Below are 25,837 nucleotides of genomic sequence, written 5' to 3' on the forward strand. Positions count from 1 at the left end.
AAGAACCGATGAGGGCATCCTGTCCCGTACCGCGATCCTGGATAGTGACAGAATAATCATTAAAGGTGATAGAACAATTGAAGGCACACGTAAGTTTACTAATAGAGACAAGATTAAAGGGACAATGAGGAAGATAAAGGACAGAATCTAAAGGCAAAGAAGGTAAGGGTTTGGCAGTGCCAATAGCTTTAGCAACTGCTTTGGACCCATTGGCTAATGTTATAGAAGGTAAAGAAATAGAATTAGTAAAATGAGAGAACAAATGGGGATTACCAGAGATATGGTTAGAAGCACCTGAGTCCAGGACCCATGGTCCCAAAGAGGATGACTGAGCGAGACAAGCAATGGAATCACCACAGTGGGCGACAGAAGCAACTGTGGATGAGGTTTGCTGGGATGTCTTATACTTGAGATACTCATCATAGTCAACCCCAGTGAGAAGGACAGATTGCAGTGGATGACCATCAAAGGACTCAGATCGAGAACCATCAGCATGAGCAACATTAACACGAGGAGGGCGGCCATGTAACTTATAACACTGTTCCTTAGTATGCCCCCACTTGTGACAATAGTTACACTTGGGGCGTTTGCCCCGATTACCACAATCTCCGCCCTGTTCGCCACTACTCTGAACATGCGAAGCCATGACAAAATGATCACTTACAGAAGAGGGAGGCACTGTAAGAATAGATGAAACTCGAAAAAGACGAGAATACACTTCATCCATAGTAGGTACAGTAGGACTAGCAAGAATTTGATCACGAACAGGAGCAAGCTCAGGACCAATGGCAACAAGAGCACACACCATGAAGAACTTATCCCGCTGAACTAGATCCTCTGCAACAGTCTTACCAGCAGGTAACAAGGAGTTAAATTCAGCTTTAATAGAGGCCATCCGACTAAGAAAATCAAGAAGAGTCAAACCCTGTTGTCGTAAACTAAGCAGATTAGACACCACTGAATACAGGCGTTCAATGTCATTAGTGTATAACGTCTTGACCTGAGCCCACAATTCACAGCACGTGGTATAGTTAGCATAGATCGGATGAAGAGAGGGATCAATTGACTGCCACAGAAGACTGCACAACAGAGCATCAGCTCTCTGCCACTCAGGTTTATTTGTGGTCACATTCTCGGCCTTAGTAGTCAGATGATCCTGTAAGCCTTGACCCATACACCATAATTCAACCGCCTTGGACCAAGAGATATAATTGGAATTGCCCATCAACTTCTCAGTAGCAATGGCTAGAGAGGGAGACAAAATACCAGAAAAGGAGCTAGATTTACTAGTACCAGCCATGTTGGACAAAAGAGAGCCCTACAAGATCAACTGATCTGAAACAAAAGAGTTAAATAAGCAAAAAAATAAAGGCTGGATGATCCAACACAGAAAACAGGCTCGCTGGGGCGACGGCAGATGGCGGATGCCGGTGACCGGCGGCTGCGGATGGCGATGAAACCACCGGGGCTGGGATGGACTGAAGGAGGCGAGTCCAATGGTGAAGACGGCGTTGAGATCGGAGCACTGGTGAGAGAGATCGGAGCAAAAACGTCTCCGTGAACAGTGCGAGAGAGGCGGCGCGTGGCCGCGGCCGCGGCAACGGCGACGGTCCTCCGGGGGTCAACAGATCGGAGGCCGGCGAACGCAACGGCGGTGGTGGTGTGCGTGATCGGTGGCCGGACGGTGAAGACCCGCAACTAACCAGTAGCGCGCGCGGTGGAAACGCAGTGGGCGGCGACGGGCGGTGGCACGGCAAGCTGCGGCAGTCGGTGGCGACGCGACCGACGGTAGTCGTCGGTGATGTCGGCGGCGGCGGCGGCGGCTAGGGTTTGTATGGTGGCTGCTAGGGTTTTCATTAAAAGTTAGGGTTTGTATTTTGGCTCTCATACCATGTAAAATCTAGCTTTTAATATGTATAAAACACTTAATTAAATTCATAAACTATACACTTATATATATATATAAATACAATAGGCCATGGGCTCTAACATAGGATTAACCTTAAAGTATAACTATATAACTCAACAAATTGCAATTGTCAGGAAACATGCTAAAGATTTTCCTGAAATAAACACATGAAGACTAGGGCAACTGGAAAAAAATTTCCAGTAGAAGAAATATTGGCTAGGAAGATGTCATAAACTATTCTAGACTGAGATGATATTGGATTTTAATGTTTATATGTTAAACGCAATAATATTAACTGACCCCACCTACCAGGATTATGGACTGTGATGGCGATTGTATAAAAATATTGTTGATGTTATTATTTCTAGCATGTTGTCATGAGACAAGGGGTGACATCTGATTTTTGTGGCTAAGTTTTGTATTAGATTTGGATATTACTTATTTGTATTGTCTTAGTATTTTATTTTCTTGCTTGCATTTCTTTTTCCAGCTAGTTAATTTGTTATGGCAAAATCTATCAAGTGTCTAGGTGCTAAAATAGGACAAATTAGTTAGTTAGAGAGAGTGTGATCTGCTGTGGCAGCACCCACGGATCAAGCTATATAAACTTGCTCCTTCTCCTGTAAAAGGTATTCAAGAAATTCAATCAAAGACTCTATTACTCTCTCTCTCTTACTTCTCTCCCTCCCTTCTCTTCTCTTCTCTTCTACATTTCCTTCTCCGTTCTTCTTTTCTGTTCCAGCACACTCCTCCAATTCACGTTGAATCAGAAGAGTTGCTAATTGTCGCAGCACGACACATGTCCATGTTGCAAGATTGAGGACATCTAATACTTTTGTCACTATAGCCTTCTCAAACTGTATGGTGTACATGAAGCCTCTAACAATAACATAAACAACCAAGTATTAGGAAGGGTCACGTACATGGAATTCTAACTTGGCAATCATGTCCACCATGATCATGTTTTTGTAAGGCCATTGTATTCTACATTCTATCTAAGATTTTCCCACCAATTTTTTTTTGTTCTTTATCTACCTCTTTTCCTACAAACTTCTACCATCCCATCCTCTTTCCTCATAAGTGTCTATTGGTTTTCATCTTATGTGTCCAAACCATCTTAAATGCTCTAGCACATCTTATAATTCAATAAGCACCACTCTTATTTCATTGCAAATAACATCATTTCTAATTCTACTTGTTCTTGTATATCTAGATATTAATTGCGAACATTAACACATACAAAGAGATTTAACTCTCCAATTACCACTTAGAAAGTAACATGAGACAAATAGACTAGCGAACATAAAAGAAAAATAAACAAAAGTACCTCATCGAGAAGCTCACTCCGCCCTTGTCCAGCCTCAACTGCTGCTAAGGCTTTTTCATGCCATCCATGTTGAAGAAGCCAAGAAATATGATCTTCTGCATCCCTAGCAATCAACATAAAAACTCAATTTCTGTTCATCAACCACTTAATCAAGAAGATATTGGATTTGCAAAACAACAGACTTTGAAAATCATAAAATTTATACAGCATGGAAGACAACATGGGCAACCAAACGTGTAAGCTGTAAACAAACACTAAGATTTTAAATCCTGGAGTTTTCCTAACAAGATCACTGATAAGATTCAATTTTTCAGGTCATCCACTTACCCTAATTCAATGGTCATGCACTTAAGACCATCAAAAAATAATCCTTGAACTCATAAAAAATATGGAAAAATAGTAAGTATTATTAATTCCCAATGCTGCAAACTCTTGCAACTGAAGCAACAATATCTTAGACTCTTAGCCTCTGTTTGGCTGTCCGGTGGGCATCTAGAAAAGTGTTTTTTTAACAAAAACTCTTTCTGTGAGTTCTTTGTGGTGTTCAGCCAAAATTGAAAAGTACTATTACTGGCAAGAAAAGCTATTTTTCTGTTGTAGAGACAAAGCAGAAAACTTGAGTTTCTACGTTTAAGAAAAAGAGAACCAGAAAATAAAATTATGTTTAGTCAAAATTACCCCCGACCAGCAGTTAGAATTAAACATATTACCCTCACCAATCATATCTAATTCTTGTTCCATGTCTTTACAAATCAATTGACACAGAATCCATATCATCACAAACCACCTAGAAGAAAATCACATATCATGCTCCTCCCACTAACTCTCACCACAGTTTTTCGTAATTTTAGCAAATTTTAAATCTATTCTACAAAAAAAAAAAAAAAAAGATGCTCCAATTGTCAAATGATCTCTCATCAATGGTTTCAGATTTACGTATCCTTAAAATTCTCCATCTGGGTTTGTCTAATTATTTACGATTTTTTATAATCCTTTAACAGCTTAATACATTTATTAAAAGATAGTGAACTAGTATTCGTGTTTGAATGTTTTTGTTTTGTTTTTAATCGTTGAGGACAAAGAAAAGATGGGTACAGGTTTTCACCAGATCTTGTTGTTGCTTAAATATAATTTTGTGGTTTAACTCATTTGTATAATTAAAAAGAATATATAATCATAAAAGTTAAAAAAATGTTGAAAAGCAAAAAACACGTGTGTCAATATCCAAATAATATTTGAAACATCATTCTCTTGAGAGTGTTTTTCCACGTCATAATTTGGAAAAAAATTTATTAAAAAAAATATTTCCCATAATAGCCCTTCACTAACCCTTACGATTTACATCCTACTTTCAAACCTTCATTTGCTTGACTTTCCATTTTTATTATTTATTTTTCTCAAATTCACTAGAGATTATTCTCCTAAGCTTTTACCTCTAGTGGCATCACCTTTCCACCTAAACTCTTGTGTTTGGTTTAGTTTATCAAGGTGGGGTCTTTGTGTGTGCACTCATTTTCACATATCAAACCTAGTTTGATTCATAACTCATATTAAGAAATCCAAATTTTTGAATCATTCCGAAATATCAAGTTTAAAGGGAAAAAAAAAAAAGGACAGGCATCCCAACCCAAAATCTTTAAATTCCTTAAAATAAATTTCTGAATCACTACAACTCAAGATTTGAACATTAAAGTTGTCTATTTTTGCCAAAATAAAATAGCGTACTTTAAATAAGAACCAAGTTCGTACAACGAGTTTGATTTATTTAATACACTTGATATCACCAAAATAAAGCCTATATATGCTTCTAGTGCGTCACATAAAAACACATATAGTATCTACCAAACATGACATGCCTCAAAAATATAGTGAAGCTTCCAAAACCTATGCTTCAAGGACTTCCTTCACCTTCGAACTGTTTGCCTCATCTAGAACATTTGAATATTTCAAGGAATGAAATCAAGTTCGAAGTTGAACCTTCTAAGTGAGGAAGCCCCCCAAAGAAAAAACATTATATAAAATGCGTGCATAAAAGAAAATGCAAGTTTCTACTCTATGGTGTCACCTGTGATCATGCCAGCCTCCTTTCAAGAGCGGCACCCTAAATGCCTCTTGGAAGGTCCCAGACCACGTCACCTCGGGCCTAAGTGGCGAAGAGCAAAATAACATGGCCATACATGATCATGAATGCAAATAAAAAGCCATACACAGTACATTTCCAAAACTGATTTCTCATGCAACATGAAAAAGTCATGAGTTTGTAGGTAGGGGAACCTCACCTTGGGGTCTCTTTGGAGAATCTTGCTTACTCCTAGCTTCCAAACCTCTCCTTGGTAACCCTGATGGAAGCTTCTTCTACCCTTCACTAGTTTTCTCACTTCTATCTTTCCTTCTCTATTTTCTATCCTCTCTTACACTTGTTTCAACTCCCTCAATTAAGAGATCCTCCCCCAATTTTTAGGACCCCTAATTTTCCCCATAAAGAAGCCAATTAATGTGAGGGATTTTGTGCTTTATTTCTATTTTTTGAACCTAACTTTCTTGTGAAATACACCTATATATACATGTGACAAAGGAGGAAAAGGAAAGGGGTCAATGGGATCCATGAGGGATGGCTTCCAAGGCATCCCCCAAGGGTGCAAAGGGGGCTGCCTTGGGCGCACAGGCGAGCAGCTGCTCCCCCCCCCCCAAAAAAAAAAACCAAAGTTGTGGGGACCCTTTCACAGAAAGGGACTTAAAGCTTTGGGGCAGTGGGCTGCAGCCCACTGGCTCTCCTCTCCTTCATATCATATATATATATATATATATATATACACTATTTTTTATTTAATTATATATATTATACTTTATTATAATATATGCACACATGTACATATATTGAACACTTATACATATATATCCACATATTTTTAAATCATTTGACCCATTCACTTGGCCAAATAAATTATTCTCCAATTTAAATTCGGGCTTATTTCCTTAAACCTCCAAAAATTCTAAAAATATTTTGGGGTGTTACGGTATTAATTACCAAAACACTTGTGTAAATGTTCTTTCTGATAATCTGATGGTAAAACACTTTAATTTTTTATCAATCATTGGCCAAATGCAAGCAACAACAAAAAGCATTTCTCAAATAATTTGACCAAACACTGAACTGCTTCTTCCGGAAACTGATTCTTGCAAAAGCTCTTTTCACATATGTAATTCTCACGACAACAAAAATTTCATAGCAATGCCAAACCATCACTTTTTTCAGTTCTTTATGAACAATATAAATTTAGAGAGCCTATAACAGCACAAAAAATAAATTATATAATCTAAGCAATCACAAAAATATCTCCAAGCATAAAAATAAACAATGCTAAGGATTAGAATAGTCATAGGGATTAGCAAGCAAAAAAAAAAAGAATAACCATAGAGATTTCCTTTATATATACTAGCAAGAACACATGTAGACAGATATTAATGGTGACATTATCAAGGGACTGGAAAATTCTGTGTAATATATTTGTAATTTATGGACAAGAGCTCAATTCAATCCCAATTCCCAACTGCCAAGCTATATGCAATTATTTGCAGCAGAGAATAAATAAGTGATAACAAGAAGTTGACAAAAGATTAAAGAGAGAAAAGGGGCACCACCAACGTATAAATAAAGTACAGTCACAAAAAGCATATATCCCGTATGCATTAACCACTCAAAAATCCTAACAAAATCCACATGGTTCAAAGAGGGGCCATACACTTGAACAAATCACCTATTCTTCTAGTGTGGTTTGGTTAATGCTTTCAGGCACAATCTTCTTGACTATAATTAGATTCAACAATGGAGTTGTTTGATTTTGCATCTATATAGGACAGTGGAACAGCAAAAGAGTTTGAACATGTCTAAGCAAGGAGATTTTCTTAGTTCATTTTTTTTTTTCTACAAAGCTCCTTGAATTACCCATGGAGACTTCTACGAAAATTGAAAGCTCCTCCAAGTTGACCTTTTTGTCTGGCCACCTCTCTTGGATCTGTTCTAACACCTGTTAAGTTAAGAAAGATGAGTCTTTTGTGACTAATTGGTGCTACCTTTGCTAGCAGGATGGATAATTGGTTCATCATTTGCTTCTCCATTATTTTGTGGCTTGTGAATGTTGAGTCTTTTTTACAATTAATTTCATTTAGGAAAAAAATTGCAGAGGTGTAAAGCTCTGTAACACAATATAAGTCAGACGAATTGGGCTCTTTCAGCAAAATAGGAGCAAGGCAGTCTATCCTATCCACTACCTGTCCAGTATGCAACTATATGAGGGAGCTGGGTCCAGAGGTTACACATTCCTGGGTTCTTTTCTGTTTTTTTTTTTTTTTTTTTTTCAACTTCTTACAGGCCTCCACTTACTCTTATTCTCTACCATTCCACATCAACAAACATCATTAAATGTCCCAGTTTCAGATATCCAGTAAGTTGATAAACAAATATTCATGCCAATCAAGCTACATAATATGCTAAGACATACGAAAAGCATAAGAAGCAGGGAAGGATTTATGATCAATAACTCATAACGACAATAAAATAGTTTATTTGTGACAAAAACTTGCTGTAACAACAAACATGTTATCCCTCCAGATGCCAAAAAAGGATACTTCTTACCAGTATAGAAAAGATGCTAAAATAGCATATGCATTGATGCAATCAATTTTACCAATAGAAACTTTCATTAGAAACAAAGAGAAGGATGCAATTGACTCTAACCTAGGTTTTGCAATTACTACATCCTTCGGGGATACAATATAGTATAATGGCTCATCACCAGCAGCCCATTGACCACCTGCATAGCTGCTACCTGCATCCAAATGCCACAGTTATAACCCATTGTTCAATTACAAATTCATAAAATCCTGCGCAATTTACCTGAGAATGGAGCATGAGCAAGTGAATAGTCCTTCGCTTTGTAATGCTCAAAGCCATGGACAGGTAGAGCATCTGTAGCAAGCTCATCGTTGTTCCATGTGACTACACGCACTTCTGGTCTCTGAGCATTTCCCTGCTTGCAACAAGATTTTAAATTGACAGAACCTTCTGGCTTCTAAAGACAGGTATAAAAAAAGGCAGTGCACCATAAATATTGAAGATGAACAAAGACCAAAAACTAAACCATAAAAGTTAACAAAAGGAAGGCTAAGACAACAGAAAGTCCATGATTTAAGCATGTCAGGACAGATGATTTGCAGCATGATAAAAAATAAGAAATTTTTTATGATATTCTGTCTCACCCACGGAGGTGTATTATATCATATTTGTTCTATCAACATTCTGATATACGGATACCATTGCGCTATTTATATTTGAGATGGTTCTGTCCATCATTATCCTCTGATTCTGATGATACATATGTACTAATGTATGCTCATTCTATCACCTTATTCTGTTTACTGCCAAACTGGTGTGTTCATTCCTAGAAATCTCAATGTTAGAGATCTATCTATTGTGGGTTTTCTTTTTCTTTTTCTTTTTCTTTTTTTTGGGTTTCTAAGAAGATCTCTCTTTTGTGGATGTTTACTCTATTATATGTGTAAATGTGGCTTGGCCTACTAGTTCCAAGGTGGGGTCCTCCCTGTCTTGGGATTAGTGCCAATCATGGACCCCACTTCCCGAGTCATGACAAAAATTTAAGTGTCCAATCCATAATCCAGATAATCCAATTAATTTAATTAAAGTTCCATATATCAAGCAGCAAATCATATCAATTTCACATGATCAAGTTATCATAATAGAACAAAAAACAAAGGTCTGCCCAGATGTCCCATGCTCTTAACAACTTAAGGAAATAAATAATTTTTAAATTATTCACATAGGAAGTTCAAAAAAGAGTGAAAATTTTTCATAACTAGTGAAATTCCAAAATTTGCAATTTTATGAAAAAATATTCATACATAAGGATAGCAAAAAAATGAAGGCACTTCATAATATAAATTGTCTATTCACAACTAAATGTGCCCAATTTCCAAATATATGTTCAATCCTAAATTTCCAAATATTTCTATACTTTTATTTTCTACAATTAAACAATGAAGTTATATGGATATATTATATTTGTTCTCACTTAAAATTTTGCCTAACTTATATTTACTGTTGGTTTTAATATAAAGATTAGGCTAAATAAGATTCTAAACTGAAAATGGTCAAAGATTGGATCAATTTATCAAACAAGTCAAAATTTGTGAACTTTGGTCTTTGGTTTTCCACATAGATGTCAATATTGTACGGGAGAAAGCATCAATTTTGTTATTGGTATTGTGTGATACCAACACTAAACAGTAGTTCGTACCATTTGAAATATATTGCTATAACAAATTAAAATATGTATCACAAAACAATATAAAATAAATTGACTTCCTTCTAGTTTGAAAGAGATTTTTTTAGTCTTCAGTTTCCGACAAAATCAGTAAATAAATCTAACCAATAGAAAACAATTAAATCTAAACTATTTTCGGGTATAAATGAGATGTTATTTGCCTTTTTCTCTTTCAGAATAAAATATGAACTAATACGAAACAATACAAAACAATTTGTGAAATAGATATAGACACAAAAAATAACAGTAATAAACAAAATAGATACTTAATACAGAAAAATTAAAAATAAGTCCTATGAAAAATGAACTTAATATTGTGCAAAATAAATACTCAGATATGGAGAAGGAAAACACAATTCAAGCAATTGAAAGTAACTAAAGTGAAATATATAAACAGGTTCCACCAAAATTTGTATATTCTCATTAATTGTACCAGACAAAAATGCATATACTGAAGCAAAATATATATATATATATATTCTGCAGATAAACAGGTACTTAAGAACTGAAATTAAAAAAGTATCTATGTGGCTCAATATTAGATTTGGGAATTTTAGGCTTTTAGCTGAGAGACTTTGCCAAGAACCAAAAATAAGTAAAAAATGAGATGTTTTTATGATATTAGCAAAATTTTGATACTTTTGGCCAAAATGGAATTTTAGAAGTGGAAATCTTAAGACTTTTGGCCGAAATGGAATTTTCTATTTTTTGTACTGGAGTTTGTCTAGTACGATATGTACCAACTAATACAAAATGAACTGTCCTATCATGCATGTCCATTACGACTTTAAGGGGATGTTTGGCTTAGCAGTTTGACCACTTATAAACTACTGTAACAGCTTAAACGCAATATAGCTTATTTTGTTACCCGTTTGTTAAAAATCTAAGAGCTTAAGAGGCTATTTGGCTTACCCTTTTTTTTCCTAGCTTATAAGGATTTTTACTTATAAGTTGTGTAAAACTTAAAAGTTTGGTAGTGTTTAAGTTGATAACGTATTTGGATAAATGTGTTTTAAGCTGTCATTTAAATAGTTATATGTTTGGTTTGAAAAGTCTTATAAACTACCAAAACTTGACAAAAAGACTAAAATGGACATGTTATCGAATAATACAAATAAAATTCATAAAAATACTAATTTTTAATAAAAATAAATTATAAATTGATGTTTAACTGATAAAATTGTTACAATTATATTTTGATAAATTATACATAATTATTAAAAATATATATATACATAGAGATGGAGGAGGAGGAGGCGGCGATGGAGGAAGCGACGAACGATAGAGGCACGGGCGGCAGATGACAACGACGGACATAGAGGAGGCGGCAGCCAATGGGGATGGGTCTAGAGGCGATGGCCAATGGGGTTAGGGATGGGGCCGGGGCTAGAGGTGACGACCACCATGGAGGAGATGGAGGTAGCGACGATGACGACGAAGAAGTTGGAGGGAGACAGAGATAGAAAAGGCAAAGGGATGAAAGAGATGGGTAGAGATTGGAAATATGTTAGTTGTTTGAGAGCAAATTTGTCATTTACTTGGTCAACAAAATAAGCTACCAACAGCTTATTTGGAAAAGCTTGGGGGGGGTGAGGGGGGAAGCTTATTGAAAACAACGTTAAAATAGCTTATAAGCTCGACAGCGTTTAAGCTCTTAGAGTTTTAACAGACGTGTAACTAAATAAGCTTAGTGACTTATGTCACACACTAATATCTTAGCGCGACATTGGTAGCTTGTTTACATTCCGCACTATCTCCTTAGTCATTTCCTTTATATTATATTGTTATGTTTTATTTACTTTATGTATTTGTATTAGTTTGGATATTATAGCTGTAAGGGGGGGTTTGTTTGAATTGTGACAACTTATAAGCGGTCAAAACGGTGCGCCAAACACCCTCTAAACGTTGTGTTACGAACCTAGGGGTATAAGGAGACAAACAAGGCTATAACTATTGTAACTAACAAGGGGTTTTTGTAAGCTGTTAGGGAGTTATAAGGGTAGCTGAATGTTGTTAGGAAGCTGCAGGATAGTTAGTAGAGAGCCTATAAGAAGGCTGGTGTAATAGGAGGAGGAGGTTTTGAATAAAAGAATCCCTATGTTTCCCTCTTGAATTCTCTTCCATTCCATCTCTCTCTCTCTCTCATTATATTTGTTCTTCATACATTCAATCCTCTCTCTCATTATATCTGTTCTTCATACATTCAATTATTTTTCGAAATTCAACTTGAATTCCTTCCAATGTTCGAGCCCCAATTTGAGGGCTTGACAAGTGATATCAGAGCTGGCGTTCTTGGCAGTTAGGTGGGTCAATAGAGTAGGCACGATCAGACTGAAGGTGCGTGACCGAAGCAGGAAGCCAACGATGAAAGGGTAGGCAGTGACTGGTGGATTCACTGATTCGGAAGTTGGAAGCGGACTGTAGGGATGATTTGATGACAAGGAACGTGATTTGAATTGAAGGCGAAGTGTGTTTCTTGTCTTAGGTGTCAATTGTGTATAACACCCAAGAAATTCCGACGAAGCTGGGGTCGGAAGTTAAAGGCGGAGGTTGGCAAGCCCAGCAACAATACGAACGTGGCAAGAAGGATCTGTCGATTCGATTAAGTTGAACACACAATAGCCAAGAGCGATCTTGATTGTAGGTTCAAGCTAATCAATTCTCAGTTGTTGTTTGATTTGAATTAGGATCAGAAGTGGGTGGCGATCAACGAGGTTCAATTCTAAGGCAATAGTGGACCGCAATGGACAGCGAAGGATTTTCGTAGCCGTCGATCGGAAGTGGGGGGCGATCAACCTAACATCATGGCGGAAGGCACCCAACTAAAGCAATCGAATGGAGGCTCTAGAAGTCGACATGTCGCAGAGCAAGGAGGATATAGCAGCCATTAAGGAGAGCATTCGCGAGTTGGAGAAGGGCCAAGAAAGGACGGATCACTATTGGCAAAAGATCGACAACATGTTTAACATGTTGTCCGCCCTACCACAGTTCTGTTTACTAGCAGATTTCCCTCCAAGAACGAGTCCTGAACTAATCTTAGGCTGGGATGGTATTCTGGCCAAATCGGATGGATTGCGGGCCATTGAAGATAGGTTTGCAGGGGAGAGGGAAAATCAGGTGAGGGGTACTGCTTCTTCAGTTTTTAACCATACACCCATGCCTCGATTGGAAATTCCAATCTTTGAGGGGGTTAAACTGAGGTGTTGGATCTGCCATTATGAGAGATTTTTTGAATTTTATCAAATCAACAAGGAGCAAAAGGTATCCTTGGCGATAGCGTATCTCAATGATACGACTGACGCATGGCATCAAGGTTAGAAGCAAACTGAGGGTGGAGCAATGACTTGGCTTGAATTTTGGGAAGAATTGTGTAGTTAGTTTGATGAGAAGGGTATGGTGGATGTGGTTGAAGAATTTACCAAATTGAGGCCAGGGGGGTCGGTTGAAGACTACCAAAAGAAGTTTGAAGAGTTGAGGGTGTTAGTGAGATTGTATCAAGTTTAACTGGACCATATTTTGTATCTAGCTTCATTGGTGGGTTAAAGGATGAATTATGATCTATGGTCAAGATGTTGACGCCTACAACAGTAAAGCAAGCGGCTGAGAAGGCAAAGCTACAAGAGCTTATGTTGGAGGCGATTTGCAATAAGTACATGGTGGAAACGGAAATTTAGCCTTCGCTTTATCAACCATTGGAAGGGAATCAAGTGCGGATGAATTCTAAGGTTTATCCCCACCCTAATGCAGCTAAATCAGTTACTATGGAGCAGAGACGGAAGCTGGGATTATGTTATAAGTATGGCGGTAAATTCATCCCTAGCCATCGATGCCAAAAACAGCTCCTTCACATGGAAGGAAGAGAGGACGGAAACAAAGAAGAACCAGCTGGAATTGGGTGAAGAAGAAGGTACAGTTGTCTAAATTGTTGGAGACAAGAATTTCCTTAAGGGGAGGGGAATTGTTACGAACCTAGGGGTGTAAGGGGACAAACGGGGCTATAACTACTATAACTAACAAAAGGTTGTTGTTGTAAGCTGTTAGGGAGTTATAAGGGTAGCTGAATGTTGTTAGGGAGTTGCAGGATAGTTAGAAGAGAGCCTATAAAAAGGCTGGTGTAATAGGAGAAGGAGGTTTTGAATAAAAGAATCCCTATGTTTCCCTCTTGAATTCTCTTTTGTTCCATCTCTCAAATTCTCTCTCTCTGTTCTATCTCTCTCCCTTTCTCATTCTATCTGTTCTTCATACATTCAATTCTTTTTCGAAATTCAACTCGAATTCCTTCAATTGTTTGACCCCAATCTGAGGGCTTAACACACTGCCAAGCTTATAATTTGTTTTAACAGCATTTTCAACAAACTACCCCCCCTCCCCCGAGCTTTTCCAAATAAACTATTGGTAGCTTATTTCGTTGACCAAGTCAATTATCAATTTGTCCTCAAACAACTCAACTATTTCCAACAATACTCTCTCATGACCTTCATCGATTCGTAGCTTCCATCTCCGACTGCTACCTCCTCCATCGTTCGTCGCCGCCTCCATCACCGCCTTCTCCATCGTTCATCATCGCCTCCTCCATCTCTGTATATATATATATATATATTTAACATATATATTTTTTAATATTTATTGTATTAATATATTTAACATTTTTATTAATTAAACCTAAATTTAAACATAAAGCATTGTATTAATATATTTTTTAATAATTGTGTACAATTTATCAACATGTAATTGTAACAATTTTATCAGTTGGACATCAATTTATAATTTATTTTTATTAAAAATTAATATTTTTATGAATTTTATTTGTATTATTCAACAACGTGTTCATTTTAGTCTTTTTGTTAGGTTATGATAGCTTATCATCTTTTTCAAACCAAACACATAACTATATAAATGACAACTTAAAACACATTTATCCAAACACATTATCAACTTAAATGCTAACCAGTTTTTAAACTTTACACAACTTATAAATAGAAAGGCTTATAAGCTTACTAAAAAAAAGGTAAGCTAAACAGGCTCTAAGTTCACAATAATCACAATGCTACACCAATCGATGTCCAAATAAATAAGGCAACCAAGGAAAGAACTTAGAGCTCCACATTTCGCTCCAAAAAAAGATACAAATGAACCATCTTTTTTAAAGCATGACATTTAGATTTTTCTGATTGAGAAGAATTCCAAGTGTCATCCTCCCAATATTGTAGTCGGGTCTATTGTACAAATCTCATAACACCTTACTCTTTTGCCCATCATTGTTCCATCCCCAACATGATCAATCTAAAACCAGATGGTAAAGCACCCACTAATGCACAATTCAGTAATTTGGATATCCTAGTTACCAAAAGAAATTCTGCACCAGGACAAAAAAAAAAAAAAAAAAAATTCAAAAGAGAATGGCTTTATATTATTTTAAATTGCACAATAAATCAGTACAAAGTTCTAGAAACCAGGACACAACACAAACTTTACAACCATAACATAGTAATCAGTGTCTGAATCCGGTTGACCAGGTCCAACAGTGAAACATAATGCAGAAGGATATACAGCTATAAAAATGGCTCAATATGGTCTTATCAGTTGCCTCTGCAAGTAGAATGAAACTTTTTCCTGTAAATTCAACCTTTATTCTTGAATGATGAAAAGGAAGGGACCATACAACCTCCAAGTTATGGTTAAAAAATATGCAAAAATGCTCAAATGCCATAGCAAGAAGTGAAATGAATAATACATTAATAGAAAATTGCTTAATTCTAAAATTATAAAATTCCATATTCTTTGGACAACTAGAATGGCAATCAGACATAAATAGTATACTCTTACAAACTACAGCAGGTACAAGGTTCAAACAAAAGTCTGCTTTGTTTAGAATACATATAAATACCTGACGTGATGGAACATTGTTGGTAAATCCCTTCTCTCTATCTTCTTCGGCAGGAATGTAAGCCAGAACAACAAGAGAATCACCAAAGGGAGCAATTCCAGAGATGAAATAGCTGGTTTGGAATGATGCCACAATGTCCACCTGGTTCATTCTAGACATGGGGATATGCCTATGAGTCCCATTCATGCCTTTGTTTTGATTTGCTCTTATTGATGCAATTTTCACAGATGTTCCCCAGCCAATTACCAAGAGAGTATCATCCTGATTAAGATTTGGACAGGATATAACAGCAAGCAATATTAATGAAAACTAGTCAAAAAAATCTTGAATTAACAAAATGGCACAACATTTCTATTTAGAGACAAGACTGTAAAATACAAATGTAAAAATATATATATAACTCTGACCTTGCATTTTTTGTAGACTATAATCAACTCCAGTGGATTCATTATTATTTGTGTGCAGCAATAGTTTACCATGTAATATTGTTGAAGTTTGCACTCAGTTAAGTCATCAAATGAGAATTAAAGGCATAGAAGAAACCGGAATACTGTATGTTTTATTTTATGATTTAATATTGTAACAGTAACCAACCATGTAACGGTTAGTACTGGTTTTTTGTTTCGGTTATTTCCTTGTAAATGCCGCCTCTATCTTCTATAAATAGGGGGCCGGCCTATGTTTTAAAAGGTCTTCTTCTTATCGTGTACAAGTGGGAGAAAAGCCTAGTGTTGTTTTAGACTTTGTAATCTTGGATAGGATAGCCTGTGAGAAAGAGGACTGTGCAATTGTACCGATTGTATTTTTCTGTGAGATAGTGGATTGTGTTGTCTTCCTCAGTTTGGACATAGGACCATTGATTTATTCATGGTCTGAACCAGGATACGTTTTTGGCCTCCTGTACATTCTGTTCTTATTGTTTCTTGTCTATGGTTTTCTGTTCTTGGCGTATTAGAGTGTGAGATTGTTGTAAGAAAGGCAATTTCATCACTCAACAAATATTCTACTAACCTGCCAAACTAAGTGAGGAAGCAGAAGTTCAGGGCGCGGGCTTCCTCGTGGTCTCTCGATAAAGGTAACCCGCTGATCATTAGCAGTATCATACACCTTCACACCTGCATCATTAGCCCAAGCAACGAGACTAGTCCTCCACTTCGCTGCATGAATTGGGCCTTCACCAGAGTGCAGAACCTAGAAACAATTCCATGTATCATTTCAAGAACCAAAAGTCCTTTAACAGCTATTAAATTATTCAACTGTCATGTGGGGACATGACAGAGACTGAAAACAGACCTGGTCACGGTAGCCTATCCACTTCTTTGTATTAAAATATAAGTGACCTGCTAAACCACCGGCAACAAACCTTCTGGATGATTTTCTTGCATAATCTGGATCCAGGGCAATCGTCTTCATTGGGCGATGATAATCAAATCTCATTTTCTCATCCGTAAAAAGACTGTTTATCACAACAGATCCATCATCTGAACAGCTACCAATGTATTCACCTTCCACGTCAAAGCAAAGATCATTTACAGTTGCAGTATGAGTTGGAAATTCCTTAACCTGTAAAAAACAAACCCTATTTTTAACCTCAAGCCACAACATAACATCAGAGAATTGAATGAAACATTTCATCAGTTAAGTAAAGCAACATAAGTAAGAAACACCAATTCTCTATGCTATCAACTAGTTGAATCTCTAGGGGAAGTTTCCAACAGTGTATAACCCACTAGAACTTAATTTTAAAACGCTTGACTAAAAAGCTCCAAAATGCTTCAATAATTAGAAAATAAATAAATAAAACAATAGATTTCTTGCCAGAGGGAAAAAACTGAGGTAGAAAATCATCCAGATCAGGACCAAGTTCATAAGGGTGGGATTCCTGAAAATAAATAAATAAACTAGTTGAAGTGATAGCATGTGGAATGAAGTCCAATCACTTTGCTAATAACCCCTGAGTGGTGGAGAAATAAAGGCACTTTTTGTGGGTGATTCAAAGCTATGAAGCCTTGCGGTTGTAATACCTATTGATGTTTGCTTCAACCCTGTAGCTTTACAAGTATTCATAATTTAGACTTATTGATAACCAAACGAAAAAAAAATTGTTAAAAAACCAAAAATAAATAAATACACTTAAAGTTCCCACAATCCTGAACACAGTCACAGAACAGCATTCCATTACGACAAACTGCTACCCAGCTTTTGATGTTTATAGCCCGGCATACAATGCCAACAGGTAACTAGAACGTATATATTTAACCTGCCAATTAAGTAGGTAAAGTTAGATGGAGGAGAGTTGTGTGTTCTCATCGTGATCGCTACCATTTAACTCTCTTTTGCACAAAATTAAACCCAGTTACCGCTTCCGCCCAAACAACCAGAGCTCGATTCAACCTAAATTCAATTAAATTGAACAAAAAGGCGGAGTTCGAAAACAAACTTGATTGCCGAGGAAATCAAGGATGTGAACAGAGCCGCCGTGAGTGCCGAGGGCGATCATTCGCTCCGCAACGGCGATACACGAGGCAGCGTCAGAAGCTAGCAGCGAGGGCACACTCCCGCCCATCCTCTGGTACTTCAACCTCGGCTCATCCTCCTCTTCCTCCTCCTCCTCCCCCCCCTTCCTCCTCCTCCTCCGAATCTTCCTCCTCTTCGCGCTCATCGTCGCCGTCGACGCCGTTCTCCGATGGCTTCGGAGCCATTGCTTATTTCTTCGCCGATGATTATAATGATCGAGATTTGGGTCTCTCCTTTGGGGCTTAGATTTGGTTTATGGGTGGAGTTGAGGGGTAAAATTTCGCCCGAGTAACGGTTGTTTAATAAATTTATTTATTTGCAACACGACAAACGAGTTGTGACGGAAGCTGGTTGCCACCTGTCCCTTGATTCCTTTGCGTGGAAATTCTCTCTGCTTGTTTTATGTGTTTGGGCTGTAATGCCTAAAATATTTTCGTCAAGATACATATTTTTATTCTTGAACTTTTATACTTTTTATTAGATTTTTAAAAAAATTTATAATTATAAATTTATGTTTAAATTATATAAAATTATTCATTTAAACACATAAACAATAAGTGATATGCATGCTAATATGATAGTTTTTGAACCCCTAATCACCTTTATATCTCTATCTATATTGAATTTTCTAAGTTTCATATTTTTTTACAATAACTTTTCAAATATCAATTTTATCAACTGGCCAATTTCACTATTCGTCGCAATCTGATTTATCATAATTTTATGCATCGTCGACAATTTCCAACTTCATCTTATCACTCAAATAGTTTATTTCATATGTCAACTTTTATAACATGCATCAAACTCTACAGATTAACATATCTCATGCAATTTATGCGATTCTCCATCTATCAGTCCAAGATTTCTAGTTGTTCAGTGGTGGTGGCTTCATGAGATCAGGTGGCGAGGAAGTAGAGTAAGGATTTGCTATTGAATCTATCAAATAAAACATGTATGTGTTTGTCGATGACGCATCAGGGGTCGGTTTGGTGCAACTTGCATAAGAATTGCAATAGTGAAAAGTCAATTTCATACTCGATGAATTGGATAAACACTTGCAGATCGACGATGGCAAACTCGTTTGTCCGAATTAAGATAGTGGAAGCGATTTGGTGAAGTAAGCGTTGGCACAATTAAGTTGCCTTTTCTCTCATCAACAAATATCTATGGCTGATTTTTAGCATAGCCTAAATCGTCTTTTGATCATGTAAAAAATCAACAAGTCCAATATGAGAATACACATAAGACGCTAGAGAAAGAGAAATATGGAGCTGACGAGATACCGGAAAGAGATGGTAGAGTTGAGGAGACGACATAAATAAGGAGATGCATATAATGAGTTGAAAAGATTTCAAATAAGTAGCCTGAGCTAATGAAACGCTGTCGGAGAAAGAGATAAAGGAAGAGACATTGAAAAACTATCACGTTAGTGCACGTGCATATCACTAATTGATCAGTTATTTAAATGAGTATTTTTATGCACACTTCAATAGCACATTTTGAACCGCAACAAATTTAGAATTCCACAATATACAACAAATAAACAAACAAGTTCATGAGCAAAAATATGTTTTTGGTCAAAATATTTGTTATGAATAAAGATAAATATTCAATGTTATCTAATGAGGTTGAATTAATTAAAGTCTTATTTGAATAAAGAAACTTATGTATTAATATATTATACATTTGAGTGTCACAACAAAATATACACAAATAAGTGTTTAGTAGCATTTTCTTAATTATTTTTATTCACAGTCATCTCATCTTTTTTTGTGTGTATGGAGATGATTTTGTAACTTTATTGCTTATTTTTTTCCAACAATACTATTTTTCCCATTCTTTAAAAAAAATAAATCTCTACAAAATATGAATCTTTCACTATTCTGTATAAAAATTATTATTTAAGAATCTTTTGTGCACCGGTCAAACTTAATAAAAGTTTTTACTAATTTATACACATTTTTGGTATTTTTTCTAACTTGAACCAATTTAGGAATTTATTTACAATATGAACAACAAATTCACTTAAGTGTATGTATGCTTCTCATATTGTAAAAATTATAATATTAGACAACAACTTACTTGATATCAATAAGGTAATAACGTGCATTTACAAGTTCGATCATCGCTTTGCATAAGAGCCAAATGTCCAACATGTAATTTACCTCTCTTGATGTAATCGAGAGCATGAATAATGAAAGTCGTGCAATAACGATGATCCCAATAAGACAACAACATTTGTCGAATACTTGAATTGCTCATTCCCCTACAAAGAAAAATAAACTTAACTGATAAGTTAAATGATAACTTTCAAGAATAATTAGTTGATGACTTTAAAAAATTAAAATTACTACGTATAAAAGGATAACGTAAAAGTTAACACGTATCAAACACCTCATCTTAAGAGTAAAGTTAAAATTTCAATTACATTAACATCCATATAAGCTCGAATGATCCAATGCTAAATTGGTTTATAAATTTAATTGAGAAAATTAAATGAATTATATGTATTAGATTATTAACATCCACGTAGCCTGACTTCTGATGGACCCTTGACTAGGTACCCTTTAGTTGTGAAACAGACAAAGGAAAGAGTCATAATTGGGCCTACAATTGTGGGCCGTCTCACATGTGAGAACCCATGATCAAACTGAGTTGGGAAGAAATGTGTTGTTTAAAGATGATAATAATGCTTCTAAAAGTGGACATAAAAGCTAAATATCCATGTAAAGTTGTAATCTTCTGCACGCCAGTTGGTGCAAGTAATTAGAGATTTATTTTCATCTGACATGAAGGATGTGAAGCCTTGGCACAAAGTGTTTTGTCAAGTATGTATGTGGTTTCAAGGTCAATTATTGGTCCCAAAATAACAAATATCAATTCTTTCCTCATATTGTAAATTTGATTCAAAACCCTATGATTTAGGCCATTTTTTAAGTTTTTACAAATACTTTATATAGTTTACTTATGGCATTTCAAGGTTGGATATGATTTTTTAAAAATGCTCATTACAAAAAAAAACATATTCTTATATAATTATATAAATTGTGTTTTAAAACACATTAAATGTAAATATAAACAATTAATGGGTTATTTTTTAAGAATAATGAATTTTGAGTTGTTCCGTGTCTCTAATATTAGATTATAATATAGTAACACGTATCTCTTTGCTTAATTTAAATTCAAAGAGATAACTTAAACGAATTTGAGTCATAAATTCTAAATTTGAATGATTCGAAATATATTCAAAATATTTATTACTATTATGATCCAATTGGACAAATCACTTACTGGTCTATAATTTTAGACTAAAAATTAATTAAGATAAACATCAAGAATTTCATTTTCATCTAATTCATTTTACCTATTACATACTATATGAGCATTAAATACTAAATTGCGAAATATAATCTCACTATTTTTTTTTTTTTTGGTTAACACACCATTATCAGTGCCCCGCTGTTCAGTCCCATAATATCGACAAGATATATAAATCAGATGACTCAACGTCTAATTCGATCCCTAACTCTGCTATAAACGTAAGGGCGACAAGCAATTTTCAATATTTTTTGTAAGTAGTTTTTGTTGAAATAGACATTAATCATCGACCTCTACCATCACTAAATGATTTGTGATAATTATAAAATTATGTGCTTAAATTATATTACTTTTAAACATTTATAGTTATTTTTATAATAAAATGTGAGAAAAGCCAATAATTGAACTAGATAAATAATTCACTTGTTTTTTTTTTAAGTCTAAGGAAAATGCAATTAAAATCCCCTTATTCTTGACAAAAATACAATAATTATCACTTTTAATATGTATTTTTTAATTATTACTCATGTACATTGAATATTAAAAATTAATAAAAATATTAGTAAAATTTAAAACCCCACCCACTTTCTCTCTCGTATTTATTTCTTCTATTTTACCTATCATCATCTTTTATGTCTCGTTATATTTGTTGGTCACCAATACTCTTCATTTTATCTCTATTTATGACAATTCTTTATATATTTAGGGAGGGATAATGAGTCAGCAAATTTAGTCATAGCCAGGTTCTTTGTGGGTGGCGACAATGGTTAGCTGACATTAACAATCAACATTTTTCTTAAATTAGAAATTCATAATTGAAAATCATTGAGTTTTTCTTTACTATCTTAACTTCGACTGCTATAACCTCTATAGGTATAGTGTGACATTTCAAAACTAATTATTCAGCATGATGAAAATTGATGACACACAAATGTTTTACTTTTCTCCTTATTCTTATTATTTTTATATGAATTAAAAAACAAGAACCTATATATGTTACAAATCACTAGTGCCATCAATTGACTGATAAGTTTATAATAATATTTTATGTGTATATATGTTTATTTTCTTGTTTTGTTTCTTTATTTTTATTTTAGTTAATTTAACTTTATTTGCTTCTATCAGGATTTTATTAATGAAATATAATTTAATTAAAAATTAATTAACCATATTATTAATGAAGGGATGTCTCAATAAAAATATAAAATCATATAAACTTCCACAATCATTTTTATAAATCATAAAGATTTTTCATATAAATGACCCAAACAAGACGTAGTCTTAGTGTAATTTACCCAACTTTTCTTTGTATCATTTTCAAATATTCGTAAAATATAATTAATATAATTGAGACAAATCCCATAATTAATTATTGTAATTTATTCTTAGAATAATCGAAGAGCCATTAAACGACACCACATAGGACACGGCACACGACAAGACTAGTATGGTCAACGAAAACTACGAAGTCCTAGAAGCAATTAAAGTAATCTGAGAAATTATTCACCCAAACAAACACCGCACAGGCACAATCCGTGCTCTGATCTCACCCTTCTCCCTGCGTCTCTTCGAAGGCAAGCTAAAATCCGATCCGATCTGTCACTTCTGCAACTACTGGCGCCGCAGAGGTAGAACAGATTTTGAAGAATGGGGTTTCAGCGGCCCGATTTGGGATCCCCGAATTGAAATGCAGTCAAATTCATCGCCATTAGCGCCGATTCCATTCGGGTTCTATGGCGATTTGAGCGACGGGGGTTTCGAGGGCACTAGGGTTTTGTTCTTCGCCTCGTTGCTATTCTTCCAGGGGGGCGGCATGGATTTCTCGAAGGTAGGAGAGAAGATTCTGAGTTCCGTTCGCTCCGCCCGATCTCTCGGCCTTCTACCCTCCACTTCCGATCGTCCCGAGGTAATTGTCCCGCCAATGAGTTCACACTTCGTAGGTTTGTTTTACTTGCATGTATTTGAGCATTTGCGTTTGATTTTCTTGCTTTCTTCAGTAATGTACTTTGTCAAGGACAATTGAGTCCGTGAACTTGCAAGTAGTGTTGAATTTTGACAACATCATCGTTTTCAATTGGGTAGCGGTGAATTTGGTCCAAGATACATAAAACACTTTAGTTAGTAGACTGAATTGAGCTGGGGAAGTTCGAGGGAGTTTTGCATCTGGTTGTAATTAGCTTATCTTTCATCAACTAGTGCTCATTTGTGTTTGACTGGAATTTTCTTTGTTCTGATTTGGAATTGGATTTGAGTGGAACAGAAATTAATCAGCAGATTAGATCGTTTCTTTATATTTTTTTCAAGGTTATTTTTCGACTTCAGAGATGATGTTTATCAATTTGGCTAGTGTAAACACACGTGCCATTATAGCTCTAATACAGAGGGTACCCACTATAGCTCTAACACAGAGGATGATCCAAGTCTATGTTTGTTTGGAAGACATGGGGCAAGGATTGAATTTCCAGCCTTGTGGGCTTCATATATCCCATCTTTGTTTTGGATGAATTTGTCTGGACTATTAGTTCAGTGAGGATAGCCACCCAAAAATGCAGAATTTTTAGCAGTTTCTTAATTTTTATTTATTTTATTTTTCCGGGGGGAGGGGGGGGATTCTTTCTGTTACATGTCCAGAGCTGAATCGTGTCCCTCAATACAATGACCAAAATTGTTCTTCCTGTATAGTACTATCCTTTGTTGCACTTTGACAGTGCATTGTTCAGATGTTAAAATTGTGTACGGTGTACCAAAATTGTTTAACCACCATATTGTTTCTCTCCTAAAAGAAATCATTGGCTTTGTCCTTGACTTGGAAATAAGCACAGCAAATTCATAGAACTTCAAAATAAGATGAAGATGTAAGACTGCTAATAGAGGTATCTCTGGCATCCATAATGGTGTAATAATCTATTAGCATTCCTTTTTTCCAAAATAACACTTAATTGAGTTTCTTAGTTTTGGGCTTTAAAATTTTTGGCCCTTGGTTTAGACTTATACACATGGAGATAATTCTAAAATGTCATGTTTCTCTATACCAGTTTGGAACCAAAGTTTAAGCAAACCATCAAGAGTAAACAAGGTTTAGGTGAACCATCAGAATAAGTGAAATCCCTTGACTCATGAACTGTGATCATTAATTCATGGTTATTAATGTAGGCAGATTCCTTATTTTGATGAGGAGTCTGATCAATCTATTTCTGAACTTATGACTTCCTTCATACCTTCTTCTACTGTCAACTTTAATTTCATAAGTCTTCTTATGATTAGCTATTTTCTTGCAGGTTCCTGCACGTGCTGTTGCAGCAGCAGCTGTTGCTCGTGCTCTTGCTGGACTACCTCCACATCAGAGGCACAGTCTTCCATCTAGCTCCGAAGAGTTGAGTTCAATATATGGAAGCAGGTCCCCTGGTCAAATAGTGGAGGAGCTCGAGGAAGAATTTTATGAAGAGGTTTTCCTTGCATACAATTGTCAGTTTGGTTTCGTTGAAGTGCAATGCTCCCTACTAGTTAATTTAATTTTTTGTTGTCTTCCAAACTAATTTATCTTTGCAACCAATCACTTTTTAGTTGTTCAAGAATCCTAATTTATTTAATTTACCTGGAAGTCATAGCTAGCTTATCTGATAAAGCATTGCAAAGTTTAGAATTTAATAATATTATTTTTTAGAGGTTTTATGGTTGTGGTATCCCCTCACAAACCCCAACACATGCACATAAAAGAACAATCATAGTATGCTCCCTGTTTCCCCCCAGTTTTCCATCCCCATTCTAGTCCGTAATATGAGATGATATTGCTGCTGGAAGTTTATCTGAACTTCAAATAGTGCAGCCAATCATGGTAACAATATGAATTCAGAATTTTGGCCATGTGTTACGATTTTGCTTCACATAATTTCATTCAGAAATTATTAATTTACATCCATTATCTGCCTATAGATGTTGAATGCATTTAACATATTTGGAAAATGTGGCTGATAATTCAGTTTGATAGATGTTAGGTGTTGCTGATTATTTTAATACCTTTAAGGTGGCTTATTTGGTGTTTAGTTGCAGTTGATCATGCCAAGAGAGAATTCTCATTCTTAATTTTTTTTTTTTTTGATAAATAAAAATGTCAGAAAAGGGTCTAACCCCTTTAGGAATGAACAAACCTAGGCAGAGAAAAACAGCTAAAAACAGGAAAAAAAAGGAAAACATAATTTTTCATCCAGAAAATGAGCAAAGGAAGAAGAAGAGAAAATGATAGAAGTAGTCAACCAGCAAAATAAAAATCATAAAACTAAAATATACCCTTTGAGGGATGGGTGTAATGCTTCACTCTATCAAAAGATTCAACTATTCTTTTCTTTCCAAATATGCCATATCCTTCATTCCATGAAAAGACAAGCCTGATACCAAGAAAACCAGAAGTCCAAAATGAAGCCTGATGGAAGTCTCCATCCCATAAGGCACAGTCTTTCTTCTCTCTTCACAATGATGCCACATCACCGTGAAGCTAAAGAGTCTCCTAACTGCCTTTGCTCCAAAAATGACAAGCCTAA

General features: G+C 35.6%; 2 protein-coding genes across 3 annotated transcripts in view; one reads left to right on the forward strand and one right to left on the reverse strand.

The window, feature by feature from the left end:
- LOC127803342 (vacuolar protein sorting-associated protein 41 homolog) overlaps positions 1 to 18,253 on the reverse strand; it is a 28,292-nt gene extending 10,039 nt beyond the window's left edge. Inside the window, 8 exon segments of the mRNA XM_052339503.1 lie at positions 3,237 to 3,339; positions 7,975 to 8,065; positions 8,134 to 8,266; positions 15,465 to 15,725; positions 16,476 to 16,655; positions 16,758 to 17,027; positions 17,905 to 18,078; positions 18,080 to 18,253. Of these exon segments, the coding sequence (XP_052195463.1) occupies positions 3,237 to 3,339; positions 7,975 to 8,065; positions 8,134 to 8,266; positions 15,465 to 15,725; positions 16,476 to 16,655; positions 16,758 to 17,027; positions 17,905 to 18,078; positions 18,080 to 18,166 (1,299 nt within the window). The 5' untranslated portion in view covers positions 18,167 to 18,253.
- A 4,535-nt stretch (positions 18,254 to 22,788) lies between these two features.
- Positions 22,789 to 25,837, forward strand: part of LOC127802681 (uncharacterized) — a 69,081-nt gene continuing 66,032 nt past the window's right edge. The window contains exons 1-2 of one of the 2 annotated variants that reach the window (XM_052338640.1): positions 22,789 to 23,205; positions 24,578 to 24,745. In XM_052338640.1, the coding sequence (XP_052194600.1) occupies positions 22,987 to 23,205; positions 24,578 to 24,745 (387 nt within the window). In that variant the 5' untranslated portion in view covers positions 22,789 to 22,986. Of the gene's footprint in view, positions 23,206 to 24,577; positions 24,765 to 25,837 lie in introns of those variants that run through there. The other variant, XM_052338647.1, reaches the window with a different exon arrangement.

Source organism: Diospyros lotus, chromosome 1 (genome assembly GCF_014633365.1).
Source record: "Diospyros lotus cultivar Yz01 chromosome 1, ASM1463336v1, whole genome shotgun sequence".
Lineage (NCBI taxonomy): Eukaryota > Viridiplantae > Streptophyta > Magnoliopsida > Ericales > Ebenaceae > Diospyros > Diospyros lotus.